This window comes from Catharus ustulatus, chromosome 3 (assembly GCF_009819885.2).
Source record: "Catharus ustulatus isolate bCatUst1 chromosome 3, bCatUst1.pri.v2, whole genome shotgun sequence".
Lineage (NCBI taxonomy): Eukaryota > Metazoa > Chordata > Aves > Passeriformes > Turdidae > Catharus > Catharus ustulatus.
The window spans coordinates 4,871,389-4,888,845 of NC_046223.1; the positions used below are offsets into that span (position 1 = coordinate 4,871,389).

General features: G+C 46.0%; 1 protein-coding gene across 1 annotated transcript in view; it reads right to left on the bottom strand.

Moving 5' to 3' along the window:
* Positions 1-233: 233 nt before the first annotated feature.
* LOC116994711 (TOG array regulator of axonemal microtubules protein 2-like) overlaps positions 234-17,457 on the bottom strand; it is a 41,373-nt gene continuing 24,149 nt past the window's right edge. Inside the window, 14 exon segments of the mRNA XM_033056616.1 lie at positions 234-469; positions 2,660-2,746; positions 3,696-3,912; positions 5,129-5,333; positions 5,642-5,745; positions 6,714-6,831; positions 7,930-8,082; positions 9,591-9,826; positions 11,153-11,258; positions 12,940-13,072; positions 14,366-14,518; positions 15,628-15,778; positions 16,750-16,889; positions 16,892-16,939. Coding sequence (XP_032912507.1) covers positions 234-469; positions 2,660-2,746; positions 3,696-3,912; positions 5,129-5,333; positions 5,642-5,745; positions 6,714-6,831; positions 7,930-8,082; positions 9,591-9,826; positions 11,153-11,258; positions 12,940-13,072; positions 14,366-14,518; positions 15,628-15,778; positions 16,750-16,889; positions 16,892-16,939 — 2,087 coding nt within the window.

Genomic DNA, 17,457 nt, shown 5'->3' on the forward strand with positions numbered 1-17,457 from the left:
CCCAGCTCCCGCCTTACCTTTGTGTGAGGCTGAGCCAAGCTCGGCCTTCACCTTGTCGTCAATCTGGAGCTGTTTCAGGCCCCTCATGCCATGACTAAGAAGGGCAGTGGAGAGAGCAGGGGCAGATGAAGTCCGTTCTTTAGTATTTGGTCATTTTTGGTACAGTTAAGAAGTCAAATCCGCAGGTGTGTCCGTCTCAGCACTTGGTCAGATTTCTGGAGAATATGAAGGCTTCACCAGCCCAAGATGTTGGAGAGTCTTTCCCACACATGTGGGGGCTGGCTGGCAGCACACTTCTTCAGTTTGGTGCCCATCACATTGTAGAGGGCAGAGGCAAGCCTGGTGATCACAGCGCGCACGTTGGCGCTCCGCACAGGCAGCGCCTTGTTCCCCAGCAAGGACCAGAGCACGGGCAGGGCGGAGCGCTGGATGACTTCAGGGCTCCTGGCATAAACTCCTTCCACAAGCTCTGCAGGGAGGGAGACACAAACTTCTGAACCACCAACCTCAATGCAAACAAGGATCTACCTCTAGTTTTGCTTCTTGGAAGCCTCTCTGGCTAAGAGCAGCAAAATAGCACACAGAGCCCCATGATCCAGAAACAGCCAAAGCAGTTGATCCTCCCAAAAACAGAACCAGAAACTCCTCAGGAGTAATTTCTCCAAACAGAGCCTTGTATATTTGAGAGCCTTTGTACCTTTACTAAATAATTTCACTAACAGTTTTTGCATCAACAGACTGATGCAGTGAACAAATTCATGACTGAAATGTCAACTTGCCTTTTCTTTCCATTAAGAAGTTGTCAAAACCCACACAGAAGTTTTGGAAATGAACTGTAGAGAGGCAATTGAGAGATTTCTAATAAAAAGGAAGATTGCATTTTTGGGACCTTTGATGTCAAGTGCCAAAAGTCTCATCTGGCTCTTCCCTTTGCTCAAGAGTACACAGCAATGGGCAGTATAAGGCCACACTTCCAAATGCCAGCCCACCAGAGAGGGGTGCTGTTTGACAATTAGAATAGAAACATCAGTGACTAGCTGGTGTCTTTGGCACAATGCTTTTGTGGATTCCAACAAACAGCTGTTTCATATCTCTGGTTGTCTTAGGTAATTACCCAGACCTCATTGCTGTGGCATTTGTGCATCTCCACATTTTAAAAGCATTTTCCTTCCTAATGATAATGGTATTTATCTTACAGTGTGCACTGAAATAGCACAATAGAGAAAGATGCTACACAGGGGACTGAAATTTAACCAACACAGGAGTGTTTTCTTGCACTGTCTCTGAGTCATGCTCCCTGCTCATTTTCTGAACTGAGCTGTATCAAACACAGACAAATATTTGCTACCAACAGGCTCCTTGCAGGGCAGATGTGGTTGACAGATCAAAACCTGAAATGATCTGGAGGCCATTCTTATTTTCTGGTCAGGCAAATTGTTATGTAGTAGCCATTTATTATCCTGTGGTGGAAGAGACTTCATTTTCTCTATGCTGTTAATCCACCAGCAATCATCAACATTTAAACAGCTCCTGAAAGTACCCAAAACCAATTCTGCTAAGAAGGAAAAGGGTTATGGTACCCATTTTGAAATGGGAGTTAATTTGACTTTAAATGTAATTAAACACATTGATCACTATGGGACTTCAGAAACAGCTATTCCTTACAAAATCTCAGAGAGAATATCTGCTCCTTCTAAAGTCATCCTAATTTATGTTTAATTCCGGTATTTGAAAAATAGATCAAAATATCACCAAATCCAAATTTGGTCTTCCTGGAGATCTACTTCATTCAAATACTGTTTAAAGGGCCTTTGACTTTCCCAATCACTGAACTTTGCCCTTTTGAGGTTCCTAATGAAGACATAAACTGTATGAAACCTTGCATTTAAAGATGCTGGTACATTTAGCAGTGGATTTAGCCCCAGTTAAAGCAAGGCTATAAATCATCTTTCCTCGTATAAGTTGAGATGATCATTTTTCCATTCCTTGGAATGGAAAATGGCTGACATAGCCAACTCCTCTGAGGGATCAGTTATCAGCTGCATTTGTAGCATTTTGGACAGTGCTGACGCAGGAAGACACTGTTTGCACACTCTGAAATGCTCAGTCCAATGCCACTTGGACAGCACAGGCAGGGAGCCTCAGCACTCTGCTTCTGCCCCTCTGCCCCCAAAGGCTGCCTTGCACCAAATCTGTGCCTCTCATCTGGGTGTTGAGCTTTGACCTAAGCTGTGACCTCCAGCCACTGCAGGCTTCAACTTCCAAGCTTTCCAAGAGGAAAACAAGAATTCTGTGAGGACAAAACAAACGGATCCCCTGAAACAGCACTTGCCACCATTTTCCTTAGAGGATCACAGATGTCCCTGAGCTTCCAAGAGAGGAGTCACCTAGGGTATTTTTAGGTCCTCGCTTTCCTGCAGGTGGCTTCTGAGATGTCCCAGTGAGAGCTCAGCCCCCAGGCCAAGTGCTGCCCCATCTCAGGTGCTGCACAACTCTGCAGCAGCCAGGGAAAACCTGCCAGACACACCTGCCATGGGCATTGGGCAGGAGGGACAAGCTCAGCACCTCCTATTGGAGTAGCCACTCTACTGTCTGTTCACAGGCATTCCCTGTCAATACTCCCTGGCAAGAGCTCTTGCCTTAGAAGGGCACGCCATACCTGCGATACGCTCTGTGACATCCAGCAGAGCTTGGCCACTCAGTTGACTCCATCGGTGGCTGAACTCTTTCATCAGTGATACTTTATCTACAAGAGAAACACATGTTTCTGCTGACTCTTCTGAGGTCATCGGAGAAAGCAGAGTGGGGAGGGAAAAGGCAGGGGCAACTCCAATTTATAAAACAAAGCGAATTTCTGATGTTTTTTCAATCCTTTTCTTCTTTCCTTCCAGCCTACTTGGGAGGGTTTTAAATTCCCAAAGAAAAGCTCTCCTTTCACATTTGTAAATGCAAAGATGTCTTCTGTACCAGGAGCCATGTTAAACATTCCACATCAGGGACCTCAAGAGTTCAATCATAAATAAGCAATGAAAAGGTTTTGCATTCCAGAGCAAACAGGAAGAAGCCAAGACAGGATAGAGAAAGGCATGAGTCAGGCAGTTCATGAGTTCACAGAGCAGCTGAGGTGCAGAAAGTAGAAATTCCCCTTTAAGATCTGCCTCTTCAACAGTCCATTTTTCAGGCATATTTCCCCAGTGCAGCATTTTCAGAGCTATTTGTTTTAAGGAAATGAACTTGGTGAATCATAAGTTCCCCTTTGAAAAGGAAGAAAGGCAGAAAATAGGCAGCTAATGCCTATAATGTGGAACCTTCCAAGAGGTTGCTCTGCACAGGCTCTCATGGGCCAGTGTGCCTTCATGCCAACAGCAAAGCTATTCATTTGGGAAGTCAAATGGGGCCCAAGCAAACTCCAAAAGCCCCTTTCCCTCTGAATTGTAGAAAAAAAGTTGTAGTCCAGGACTTCCTCTTCAGACAAGCAGCACAGAGCCAAGGGCTCCGGGCACTCTTGGGAAATGCTGATGCACACTCAAGCCTGTTGGGGGACTGGTGTGTAAGGACTGCACCTCCATAGCTTCTGGTGGATGGCAGCTGGAGCGTTCCACAGGCAACAAGAGCTCTCAAGGCACTCAGTGTTCTCTTGTGTCACAGAGGCAGAAACGCAGCTGAGGTGAGTCCATGTCAGGGGTCAGTCTCACCTAAATGAGCCATGGATTTTTCCAGAGCGTTCACAGCTGCAGCATGAACCCCAGAGTCCTTTGAGTTCAGGTTCTTTACTATGCCTTCCACCACACGGATGATCACTGGGTTCAAAGCATCTTTCAGAATGGTTACGATTTCTGCCAGCACATCCAGTGCCATCTGTTTCACTCTCTTATGTGTGTCAGATATTCTCAGGACAAAATAATCGAAAATCTGTGAAGAGAACAAACAACATGAAAGCAGGATTAAAATGTCCTTGTTTGAAGAGTGGATGTAGAAATAAGACTCAGCCGTGTAAAAGACGAAAGTGATCCTTTTTGTCAGATCAGTTCCTGTCTGCACAATTTCACTATAGTCCTGTGGGCCACTCAGCAGAATGGTTGCACAACCTCCTGCTGTTGTAAAGATTTTTATCTAGTTTTAAGAGGTTTTGGTAGGAAAACAATAGTTCCTTTGGTGTTTTTCGCCACCTGGAAGTCATTAAATTAATAGCATTTATTAATGCAAAACAGTATCTTTGCTTTAGAAGTATGGAAGTAGATATTTACAATGCCCATTTCACTATACAGTTGCCTCAAGTAACAAGGGAAATTAATGATTTTGCCGAAACTATGGCTGGAGGAAATCTAAGTTTTATTTTGTCTGTCTCAGAACCTGTACCTAGAGAAATGCAGGTCTCTAATAAACTCTTCCAGAGTCCTGATCATTTGTCTAACTAATAGGTAGACTTCTGAAATTTAATGGGGTGTACAGCTCTCATTAGAGCAGGTTCAGTCTCTTAACAGTCACATTTGGACCCAATGACCTTGAAGGTCTCTTCCAACCCAGTAATTCTGTGATTATTAGGCACCATTTTCTAGAAAAATGGAAAAAGCCACTGGGAGGAGAAGGATGAGACCTGTCCTTAGCTGTTTTCCTCCTTTTCCAAACAGAAAAAAACACTAAACAAGAAGAGTAAGCACTGTCTTTACCAAAAGGAATAGGGACAAGGATGGAAATGAGTTGTGCTTGTGCAAGATAAAATGGAGTTTACAGAAGTATCCTTTTAAAAACATTTGGTTTAAACTAACCCAGCCTGATACTTCTCTTCCCCATCCAAACCCATTTTGTGTCTAGAGGATAATTGCCATGCTTTCAGTGGCTGGACTCCCTTTGCTTCACCCAACCAGGAGTAGGAGACAGCAGAAGTTATACCAGCAGAAAAGTCTGTCATCTGATGAACAGCATCAATGGGCACCTGCCAGACAAATACAGCTGGACTGAAAGAACTTGTCCTGAGGCCTGCACCTGAATTAAAGTGGTCTGGGTAAGAGGGACCAGCCTGTCCCGAACAGCCAGGATGCAGTGCCAAAACTCACTGAATTAACTTTACTGCTGCAGGCTTGGGAAAGTAGCTAGAGGGAAGGAACAGTGAAGATACCCTACGTACTTGGACAATGTTAGTGGCAATGAGCTTGGGGTTGTTTTTGCACAGGGCTAGGAGCAAAGCCACTCCTTCCATCCGTGCCTCAAAGCCCTTGGCTTCCAGGAGACTGTAAAGCTTCTGGAGCATCTCCGTTTCATCCACAGCCGGAGGTAATGTGACCTGGGCTTTTGGCTGGTGCAGGAGGCGTCCATCAGAGGTCGACTTCACCCTGGAAAATAAAACCAAATTATCACTTGTTGGTGATAATACTTGCAAATTGAGAGCAAAACATCTAGAGGAGCTTTCCTAATTATGTGATTTCAAGCTAGAAAATCACGAGGCTCTGAAAAACAACATGGAATCCAGGACAATCATTATGAGAGACGATTTGCAAATATTAATGCAGATGTGGATATTTTTTATCAAAGAGCATTTGTAGGGAAAGGGAACAATCTGTGTCCCAGAAAGATTTTCCGGAGGAAGACACATGTCAGACTTGTCATGTGCTTTGTCACATCTAACAAAAGTGCTCAGTACCTTTGACTAGAAGGCAATGGGGCCTGGGGCTTCTTCGAGCCATCGCTCCTCTTCTTCACGGGCTTCTTGACAGATGGGCATTCACCTTTCTGCTCTACCATCCCCTACAAAGACACAGAGAAACCCCATCAATCTTTACAATATCAAATAGGAAATTCCCTGTTTAAAACACAAGTTAGAACCAGGATCACTGCTACCGGGGCTTAGGGAAACATTTCTTAACTTACAGAAGGAAACAGACTAGAGATTCAGTGATGCCAACTCTTCATTTTCAATAGCCCAAGACAGGTTATAAGCATTGCCATACTGAGTAGCAGTCTAAAATCCCAAAATTCATGAGTCTTGAGTATAAATGGGAATAATGCAAACAAGTAGGCAATGAGTGTACTTAGAGGAAGTAGCAGAAAAATTTGGATTCTTTGGGGGTGGGCCCATTGTCTTGGAAGATTATTTGATTCAACACTCACTCTCCCTGTTCCTGCACAAAGGCACACTCGCTTCTATAATGCAGATAAAAAAGAATAAGAAATCCCCCCAAAAAACCAAATTATTTTGCACTGGATGCTGCTGAATTCATCAAGCTTCTTCCAGATCCACAGGGCTTGACAGCTGGGCAGTATTCCCAAAAGACAGACAGTAATCAGGATTGTAGTAACTAGGATTGACTTGGGCATCTTTTGTATTTTTGGAAAGTTTCTTGGCACTACTGCTTCTGGTGTCTTTTGCAAAGACTCTGTTACCTTCAGAAGCAGTATTCTCACTTAATTGCTTTACTGGGGGCAGAGTAGGGAGAGCATGATGGGGGGTTACATTTAAATGTAAACCCATTTTTTCATCTTCCTCTTTCCTGTTTGTGACCAATACTCAAAATATTCAAAACCCCACTTTTCCCTAATAATATCAGTTTCTTTGAGGTCTGCAGTAGAACAGGTTGAAAATTATTATCTCATTCCCAGGAGCAAAATGATTCAATAGAAGAGGAGTGAGATAATGACAGATTGAGTATGTTTGATCTCCTATTAGCAGTTGCAATACTTGCACAAAGGAGACATTCCTCCTGCCAAGCACTTACTTTCTTCTTAATTCTTCTCAGAATATCATCCAGATCATGGGGGAGAACGGACCGTTCCAAAAACATTTTACATTTTTGATGACACATCAACATCCTCACCATCTCCTGGCCATAATGCCTATGGAAAGAAGAAAAGGAACACAGAAAGAAAGGCAGGAAGAATGACAGGAAGGAAGGCAAGAAGGAAAAGAAAGAACAGCAAAGGAACAAAGAAAGAGTGTTAACAGAACAGGTTGATACCTTAAACTCATCAGGTGCAATCCTCACATGAGAAGGCATTACCTACTCAGCTAAGAGAGAGAAAAATACCATTTCACTCTAAAACTGTGGGTGTGCTTCTGCGGGATCAAAGGATCCCAGAGAACAAGCGAAACATATCTGCTTTGTTGTCAGATCCTATTAACAGTGCCTTGCTGCCACTGCAGCCTTTAACTGGCTGGGCAGTCAGGCCAAAACACCTCATGCTTCCTATTGATTATTCTATACTATATGTATCACAGGGGCAGCTAGTTGCTCCTATACTCTTGGCAGCTATTAATTCCATCATCAAAGTAAGGGGATTTTGATGGCTTAGGTGAATTTTGCCACTAGGAAACCACAGTTTTCTTCAAGAAGAAATTTGGAGGTCATTAAACCACAGATAACAGCATTTGAGAAATCTGCAGAATAGGTTTAGAATCCATTAGCTAAAGACCCCTGAAATATTTCTAGGAAAGTTTTAAGTTAATGTGAAAGTCATGTTTAAGATCCTTCAGTGATGAACATTAGGCAACAATTTGTCTTTGTGTTGTGAACCTAAGAGTAAAGAAAACCGTTTGACTGGTTAATTGGAGCTCTTTTGATCTCAGGAAAGAATCCTTCAAGTCACAGGAAGCTGGCAATGCTTCTTGTTACTCAGGTTACCCAGTACAGTCATTTCCCCAGGCAACCAAGGGCAGTGTTCACAGCACCAAGCCTGACAGAGCTGGAGAAGCATTTGGACAATGCTCTTGGGCAAATGGACTGACTCTTGGCATGTCCTGCACATGGCCAGGAGCTGGACTCAATGACCCTGATGGGTTCCACGCAACTCAGGGTAATCCATGATTCAATGGTCCTCATCCACACAGTGACATAACGTAATATTTCCTTTAGTTTCCATGCTTTCATGGTTTTACCTTTCCAGACAGACACCAAAGAGTTTTCCTGTCTCAGGAGGTGAAATGAAGATCATTACCTTGTGTCCTTGTGACAGTCCTGAGCAAGTATCCCTGCTGCGTGTGCCAGCCTCTCAGCCCTGGCTGTGCCTGCCAGCTCCGTGACTCCAATTCTCTCCATCAGGGACAGGAGCAGTTTGGCCGCACACTTCCGCATCTGGACTTGGCGGCTCCTGGCAAGAGGAGAGCAAACACTGGGGCACAGGGAGAAGGAGCAACAGCAGCACAGGCCTTGGCCACAGCGTGCTCCCTGGCATTGCTGGGGGAAGGAGGCCTGGGCTCTCCTGCAACTTCAGACACCTGCAGAAACTTCTGTGCTCAGATAAACTCAGAGTTAGCATTGCCAGAGGGACTGCCTCAAGGAAGAGGGAGGAATTCAGCCTCCCTGCACTATCTCATAGTCAATTTCTTTTCCCAGAATTTGCTCTGAGAAACATTAAAGAAATGGATGACATATGAATTATTTAGAAATGAAAGACAATTCATGCTGACCCATCAGAGGGCAGCCACTAAAGAGCTGCATCAGGATTGAGGCTCTTTCCAGCCATTTATCCACAAATCTGCAGACCTTTGGAAAACAACAAATGCAGGGAAAACATGCTGTGGGTGGTGAAGTGGTAGAATACACAGCAATGCAGCCTGTTTCTTCTGTGAGGCTTGGCAAGAGATACATCTGAATGTTTTTCCCTATTCCAAAGCTGAGGAAAGGGTGGCAGTCAGTTTAGCCAGGTTGTTCTGTTCTAGACAATGTCTTTTGGCAATTATTAGGCCCAGCACCAACAGTTAAGGTAGCATTTTCTTCAGCTGTCCCACAGCAGTTGGCCTGTGAAGGTGCCTGTGAAATGATTCATCATCTCAAGACTAACATGAAACATCAGGTTGAATAGAAAGTACAGTTCTAATGCCAGAACAGTCATATAAGGCAGGAGCTGCACCTCCTGTGCAGGTTTTTCCACACTCAGGACATTCTCCCCCATGTGCTCCATGCCCCAGCAAGTACCCTCCTTATTTCTCAAGTTAATGCCATAATGAGATGCATGGTTTTTCCCAGAGCCTGTGTGGTTAGCACTGTAAAATATCAAAGAGCTTTCACAGCTGCAATTGCAATTGTCCCTCTTCCCACAAAAGCCTAAGGCTCTATCCTTAGCCTTTGCAGGCACTTTCACTTTGCCATCATTCACCACATTTAGGCAACTCTGACAGACTGGGAGAACTCCAGGGAGCAGCAGGAAGCTGAGTCAGAGGAGGTTTACGGGGGATATCAGGAGAAGGTTTTTCACCCAGAGGGTGGTTGGGCACTGCAACAGGCTCCCCAGGGCAGTGGTCACAGCACCAAGCCTGACAGAGTTCAAGAAGCATTAGAACGACACTCTCAGGCACATGCTGTGACCCTTGGGTTGTTCTGTCAAGGCCAGGAGCTGGACTCAGTGATGCTGATGGGCCCCTTCCAACTCCCCATATTTTACAGTTCTGTGATTCTGAGAACTCATAGGCTGAGGGAGGGCAGAAATAGGGAACAAGGGGAAAGAAATTAGGTGGATTGGAGAATTCAGTCACTGAGTTGAGAGAAGATGGCAGGATGCAGGATCCTTCCCTAGCACCATTCCCATTCTTTCTCTCATCCCTTCCCCCACCTGCACACTAAAAGGTGAAGGATATAATTCAAAGAAGAAGAGCCTACTTGACTCCACTGTCCAGGAGAGCAGCCATTGCTCGTGCAGGAGTCACATTCTCCACCATGATGCCCAGGGTCTGAGTGGCTGCTCTCTCAACAAACTCCGGGGAGTTGCACAGCACCTGGAGAAGGACTCGAGCTACCTCATCCACTTCAGAGTCCATGTCCTTCTTCAAGGTCACAAAGAGCTCTCCCAGAGTGACAATGGCTGAGTAGGACACCTTTGTGCGCAGGTTGGTCACCTGGGGAAGTCATGAGGGGAAACATAAGAATCACCTTGAAAAGAAAACCTTGCCAAAGAAAAAGTTGCCTTAGACAAAAGTCCCAGGAAATGACAACACATCCCGCTGTGTCCAGAAGATCAAAAAAGTACAATAAGAGCAGAAAGGCACTTACTCTGGCACCAGTTTCTGGCCTCAGACCTGCTTACTGCTGGACTAAAAGAAACCTTTTCAGTAAAGTGATCTACTTAACCCTTCTATCATGTCAATGTGAAACACTAGTCTTAGAGAAATTTGGATTTCAGTTGAAAGTTAGAAAAAACTGGGCTTGAGATAGCTACCTGAAACTTAAATAATTGATTGCCTGTCAATTTATGTTTACTTAGCTATGCTTGCAATGGGAAAGGATGAAACTAGTAGTTAGGTCCAAAGAACACAAACAATTGCAACCAGAAACTCATTCTTTGCAAAACTGGAGTTGCCCCATTTGTATTGTCATTAATAGAAAAGGTCAGGATGAGGAAGACTCGCCTTGCTTCCTCCTTTTAAGACCTCTCCCCATAAAAACGACCTCATACTTAATTCAAGAAGACAACCACGCATGCTTAATAGTTATTCAAGCTAATTATCATAGGAAGCAGGGGTGGGAGGGGCTGGAATTATGAATATGTGTTTGTTTGAACCTTTTGTCAATAAATAGACTCTGTGACCACCTGTAATTTTGCAGTGCATATTAGGGGGCTACCCCACGCTGCTGTCCAGCGCTGAATAAACATTAACTTTCTAACTTTAAATTGTTAGAGAGTCTTTTGTCCATCACAGTTGAGTATCGGTATTAGAACAATACTCATATTTTGGTAAATCAAACAGCTTTGATTTTAGGCTCTTATATTTGAAAAACAAAACCAAAAAAATCAAGGGTTGCTTTCAAACCATACATGATTAAAGAGTCATGTGCTCCTGCTCAAAATCAACACGTGCAGTTGAAACACTCAGCCAGAAAACAGAAAACACAGGCTCAGGTCTACAGTCTAACTTGCTGTGTTGAATTCCAGCTCGGGCAGATACTAGGACTCTGGTAAATAACATAATTAGTGTGTCTGTTTCTGCACTTGCACATTTCATTATAATGGTAGCTCACTCAAAGATGAGTGTCAGATACCCAACTTACCAGTAAATACAGCTACATGTACACACAGATCCTATAGATGACTGACAGACATTAGAAATAGAAGGTCTAAAAACAGAAATGAAGGCAGTTCCTGAGCACACGTGGAGATGAACAAGCACATATGTACTCTATACAGTGTGCATGAAGTACAGGACAATTCAGAACAATGCTCTTACCTCACTGGTAACTGCCCAGCAAATGTCACGAAGTCTAGGAAGCAGGACTTCTGAATGGGACCCAGCCAGGTGTTTGATGCTGATGAGTCCCTTCTCTTTCTTCTCCCTGAAAGGCAAGTACAAAAAAGATTGATTTTTCTCTCCACCCAAGAACTAGACAGCACCATCTGAAACTACCAGGCTGGCAGCTCTGTCAAACAATGGGAGGTGCTTTTCAAGGAGTATTTAATGAAGTTGTGGAAGTCATTGCCACAGGATGCTGTGGCTGTCAAAAGCATACACAAATCCAAGAGGCAAATAGAGGGGTTTCAGAGCCTTCCTTTGTGGTTGTTTTAGAAGACAGCCTTTCCAAAATGCGTGGCACATGAAATCCCAGTGTCAATGCTTCCTTGAAGCTGTGAGACCAGGCTATGCTGCTTTTTCTTGTCACCTCCCTGTACCTGTCCCTAAGACACAACCCCATCAGGCTGTTACTGGGGAATTTTCTTTCTTTGCCAGCCCCAGCAGGCAGTTCAGCAGTGAGAGTCTGCACTGGCACTCCGGAGCTGAGTTTCCATTCTACAATCTAGGCCTGTCTGTTACCCACTCCACTCCACATTTCCCAAGAAAGCAGCAGAAGGTCCCAGAAGATTTCAAACCTGGGCAAGAACACTTGAAACTCTGCCTTTTCGCCGGATCCCCTACCTAAAACAATCCCCAAAACAGTAGCTTGTTATTTACAAGGTGCAAGCAACTCTGTCTCTCAGTTCTTGCTCTGTGCAGGCCCTGAGCTACAGGAAGGTGTGTGAGGCATCAGGGCTGCAGCACAGGGCTGGAGACCGATCCCACGGGCACCCCTGAGTGTCACCCAGACCCCCCACACCTGCAGAAGCTCTCTGCACCTCACAGGGCACCAAACAGAAATGGGGAAGAGAAAGCAGAAGAGAAAGGGTAAAGGAAATGTTATTGCACAAGGGGATGCCTTAAGGCAGATTTTTCATGTGTATCCCAGAGTGGATGGAGTTTTTACCCCTGTGTGAATGAAACATTCACCAGTGAGTCGATATTAACCCAGACATCAAAAAGACAACCAATACTTAACATCTATAGGGTTATCACTTCTGGGCCTTCTTCTGTCTGTGCCTAATTGTGGGACACACTGTGAGTATTGACAAAATATCTCAGGCCCATATGATGCAGTGAGAAGGAAAAAGTTGACTTCCAAAAGTACAAGATTCCGGGAAGATTTTGTTTCTTTTTCATTCTCTTCAGACATGATGTCTTCAGGCGTAATGACAGGCTGAAGGGTTTGAAAGCACAACTCAGTCCCCTTCTCAGAAAGAGGAACTCCCTGGAGCTGCTTCTGGGACTCACATGCAGGAGGTCACAGGGAGACTCTCTCACCTGCCATTGCTGTCAGCAGTGGGACCTGAGAGAAATCTTACTCAGTCCCACTGGGCCAGTGCCCCAAGGCACCCAAATCTCTACACTTGGAACTGCTGCCATCCTGCTTCTGCCTTCAGCCGGCAAATCATCTTGTCCCACAGTTTCCTCTCTTCTCTCAAGATTTCCTTTGCAGCACCATGGAGCAGCAAGGAACCAGCACAGACCTGCTGCAGCTGGAGCACAGCTGCAGACCAAGGTCGAGAAAAGGCTGATCTCAAATTTTGATCCTCTCTCTGCTCTGGAGTGCTTTCACCAGTGCCCTTTGGCCCTCTGGGCTGTCAGGGCTCAGAGGCTCTAGCAAGATCCACTTCTAACCTCCCTTAACGCTAAGAGAGAGACAGAGTGACCGGGGCCTTTCTTACCAGTCATCGCTGTCGAGCCAGGAGAGTGCCTGGAGCAAGGCCTGCTGTGGCTCAGCAGAGGCTGTGTCCTTGTGCCCACGCCCACGGAGCAGCTCCTCTCGGCGCTTGGCACCAGGGGCCGTCTGCGAGGTCACTGTAAGGAGAGGGTGAGCCCTGAGCGCTGCAGCCCTGGGCAAGGCACCCGCCATGGAGCGGCCTGCAGCCCCAGCTCCCAGCCAGGCTTCCATTGCTGCAAACGGGCACTACCTCACACCCTGCCCTGCTCTCTGCCTCCTTGGGCTCCTTGCTTTCTCACAGTCCCCCAGCTGGGCACAGCTCCAGGCTCAGCCTGACCATTGCCCACACAGCAATTGCCAGCTCCCAAGTGCCCCAGGCAGAACAGCCAGTGGCAGGTTCCTGAGGCCGCAGAGCTCCCACTCCCTGCCAGACAGGGCTGGGCAGCGGGAATGGTTACCCCAGGAGGGTACCCTCAGGGGCCTCTCTTGTCCCAGTGCCCTGATTTCCCCCAGCCCTGAGGACTGAGGCACTCTGCAGCTCCCTGAGGAAAGACCTGCAGCTGCCACGTGAAAGAATCAAGTCAAGCCTGAACAACTCAGGCTCAATTCTGGTCAATTCTGAACGTGGAAGTAGCAATTAATAAAAAAGAGCATTCCAAGTAGTAATCTTACATCCCATTCTCTTATCTCACCCTATCTGGCATCATAGCACAGACAGGCTACCCCCAAAGGAGAGACAAGAGCCACTAGGGACTATGTGTTGTGCATTTCCTGCAGGCAGCAAACAGCCTGGGAGCACCAGGCAGCCCCTCCTGGCTGTCATCTGCTACACGCGGCCCCTGCACTTGGGTGCAGTGACACAGGAGGCACTGTTTGTTCCCTCTTGGCATTGCAGGCCTGGGATGGTAGCAGCCAGGAGCCATTGGGCACTTCTGGGAGCAGCAGCACCATGGCACCAAGGCACTGAGTGCCATGAGAGACAACCCTTGCTGAGATAGCAGAAAAGCTGGCTGCAGAGTTGGACAGCAGCACAGGCAGAGGGCCCCGATGGTGAGTGGACAACTGATGGTGGTGGTGCTCGTAGGTGCACAGTGAGCACACCCTGGCACACTGCCCCACAGCTCATCCCTGCAGTTACAGCTGCCTCCTGCCACCAGTGCTGTAGTTTGCCATCCTGTATCAGGATGGGCAAAAGGCAGAGCTTAGGCCTTTACCACCGCTTTATTCAGCTCAACTTTCCAATGGATCTCAAAGAAGCAACTGCTGCAGTACTACCAAGCTGGAGTAACTCCAAAGTAGATTTGCTGTTTATTCTCAGGAATGGCTATGGACCAAACAGCCCATCAGTGGTGGCTGAGGCAGGAGGCAGTTTGTACTCCTTGTGCAAGGAAATATCCATATGGGAAAAAGCTGCCACAGAGCAAGCTTACCTGAGGAGTTGCATGGGATACTGCCTTCCTCATGGATCATGGGCATTCTGGGCACCTTGTCCTGCTTCTTCAAGACCTTCTTCTTCAAGGCATAACCAGAGTGATTTCTCAGCACACTGAAAGCTGTGTCATTGACAGGTGGCAGGCTAAAACCTGCAGGGAACAAAGAGGAGCTTGTAAGAGGTGGGTGCTGGACAGAGTGATGATGGAAAGGGCCAGAAAACTTGCTGGAGCTGGGTAACATCTCTTTGTTATCCCAAAGAACTTCTAGTAGAACACTGGCACACTAACACGAGACAAGGATCACAGAATTACAGAATCCTGAAAGACTTTAGGTTGGAAGGCCCCTTTAACCAGCATCTAGTCCAACCCATGGGAGCAGGGACATTTTCATCTAGATCAGGGTCCTCAGAGCCCCATGTAAACTGGCCTTGAACACCTTCAAGGATGGATCAACAGCAGTTACTGTGGGCATCCCCTTCCAGCATTTAATCTCCTTCATTACAAAAAATTCTCCCTGATATCTAATCTAAATCTACATCTACCTTCTTCTAGTTTAAAACCAAACTGCAGTAATGCTTCCCTTAAGAAATAAGGAAAACCCAGTATTGCTTTGCTTTTGTTTTCCTGTTTCAGAGGCTGGCTGGGGAAGTTCCTAAAAGAAAGTGCAGATAATCCTGCGTGATGCCCTCGGGCTGAGTGCTGCCCCCAAAGGTCCCTGCTGCCACCCTCGGGGCAGTGCACACAGGGCTGCAGCCAGAGCCCCTCAGCTGGAATTTACTCGAGAATGCTGCTTGCTCCTGGGGCTACAACAGCAGCACCAACTCGAGGCTTCAGCACAGCTCTGCAGCACCAGCTCCTTGGCAGGGAGTGGTGGGAGAAGGATCTCTGGTGTTTTCATTAGAAGGAGTTGAATTTGGTTTCTTCGAGGTTGCACCTCGGTTGAAAAGCATTCTTCTGGACTCACCCTCCCTGGAAGCTGCTCTCCAGGAGAGTCTAAAGCCACAGTGGACTTTGCAAGACAGAATTTTCTACTCTGAAAGACTTTAGAGGTGAAGGTGGGAAGCTGATATTGTGTTACTGACTCAGTAAGGCCATGGGCAAGACCCTTCATGGCTTTGCATTTTTCTTTGGTGAATGGAAATCAATCCTATGCAAGCTTCCACTCAGATGCAGGCAGAACAGCCACCCAGTCTGATTGCAGCACTGTGCAAAGGCGAAGCAAGGGGTCAAAAAGAACCACAAGTTTAGGAATCACTTACTTGCTTCAGCTGCATCCCTGGGCTCAACTGTCTGTGGAGGCAGCTGTAAAGACATTTCTGTTTGTCTCCTTTTCTTCATCTCTCTCTCCAACAGCTCAATTTTCTTTCGCTCTAAGTTCTTTTCAGCCAACTTGCACAATGGAGCACGGACCTAGTTGCAATGGAAATAAATCACAGACTGTAAGCAGACACACACAAACAAGGCACAACATCTCATCAGGAGCATAGAGCCCATAGAGTGCCATAGTCTTTAATCCCACTCCATATATATTCCAATAGTTTCAGGAGAATGTCTCACATCCTCACCTTGGCAATTACACACAGTGAGGTGGAACTCTTCATGCCACAACCTTACAGTGCTCCAACTGCAACCTAGGCCACGAAGCCCTGCTTGGAGCATGAAAGTCATAGGAATGCTCCAACACAATTGAAGAGCTCCCATCACCAGTGAGCAGCCAGTTCATTTTCTACAGGCCATGGCAGGAGAATAAAAATCATGTGCAATATGCAGGAGGGAGGGGTAATTAGCTGTTGTTTAACACTCATGGTCAGGAATTGCAGCTGTTTCCCAGTTCCTGGTTTCTGAAGGACTCAGCTCTGAAGGACTCTGAATGCCTTGGTCTCTGAGACCAGGAGACCAAAAGCAGGAGTCATGTGAAAACAGCTTGCAGAAACATTGATATTAATGAACAGAAAATTTGAGAATGAGAGGGTTGTGAGATACAGTCAGAAAGGTAACCAGGAAAAAGCAAACTCTACAATAATTGTGCAATCAAACTGCACAATAAATTGTGCAGCCTTGCTTATACTCAACATTAGAATCTTTGCACCTCTGCTTCTCAGAGTGCCCTTTGCCCACCTTCACTGGTGTGTAGCTTCCTCTGCCATTCAGAACTTCTCTAAAATGGTCTTTGCACATAATGAATGCTTCAGGCATGACTTTAGCGCCATCTCCAAACCAGTGACTTTGGCACCACTGATTGCTCTGTAGCAGTCAAATATATTCCCAAGAGAATCCCCATTACCTCAGAATTGTAGATTATGATTTCCAGGGACATTTTGGGCCAAGCACTAAACAGCCACTGCAAAGGAAGTCTGCTCATCTCTGTCCTTATCCCTTACCTTTCCAAAGCTGTCTCTCAAGTCTTCGTCACTCATAAGACCAGGACTGGTGGGATGATCCGTCTCCTTGACCTGGCTCACTGGGAGGCCTGGTACTGGAAGCAAAGGTTCATGTAAATCTCTGGTAGATTTCAAGTCCTCAAAAATTCATGCTGGGCAACAGGCAAGACAGGTTCCAGATTGCAGAGCTCTCATAAAGATACAGAGATGGTGCATGAGAGCAGCAAGGTATGTATGCCTAGACCCTCTCCTAATGGATGGGCTACTGGCAGCAGACATGACACTGCTGTGTTGGCCAGCAGACTGAAACCTGCTGCATGATGAAGGCCTCAGGCCCCACTCTGGAGAGCCTCAGTGTTTGATAGAGAAGGGCAGAGAGGGAGATTGCTCTGGACAAAAATTCTTATCTGCCCTTATGCTGATTTTAGTAAACATCTTCATGCAGGTTCCAAAAAGAACCCCTGGGCTCTTACACCTGTATGCATTTAAATCAATGTTTATTTGCTTTTTGGAATGTTTTAGAGGACATTTAAAGAGAAGCATAGGATTGCACGAGTGTTACCCAAACATGAATTGTGTTCTTGACACTAGATAATCCATTTTCCCCAAGGATTTTCATTCTAAACTCTATCAACTTGGGCCAATTTTGGGTCAGCCTGACTAAAGGTTGATATTCTTAATGCAAGTAGAACAATGTAACTTATTCTG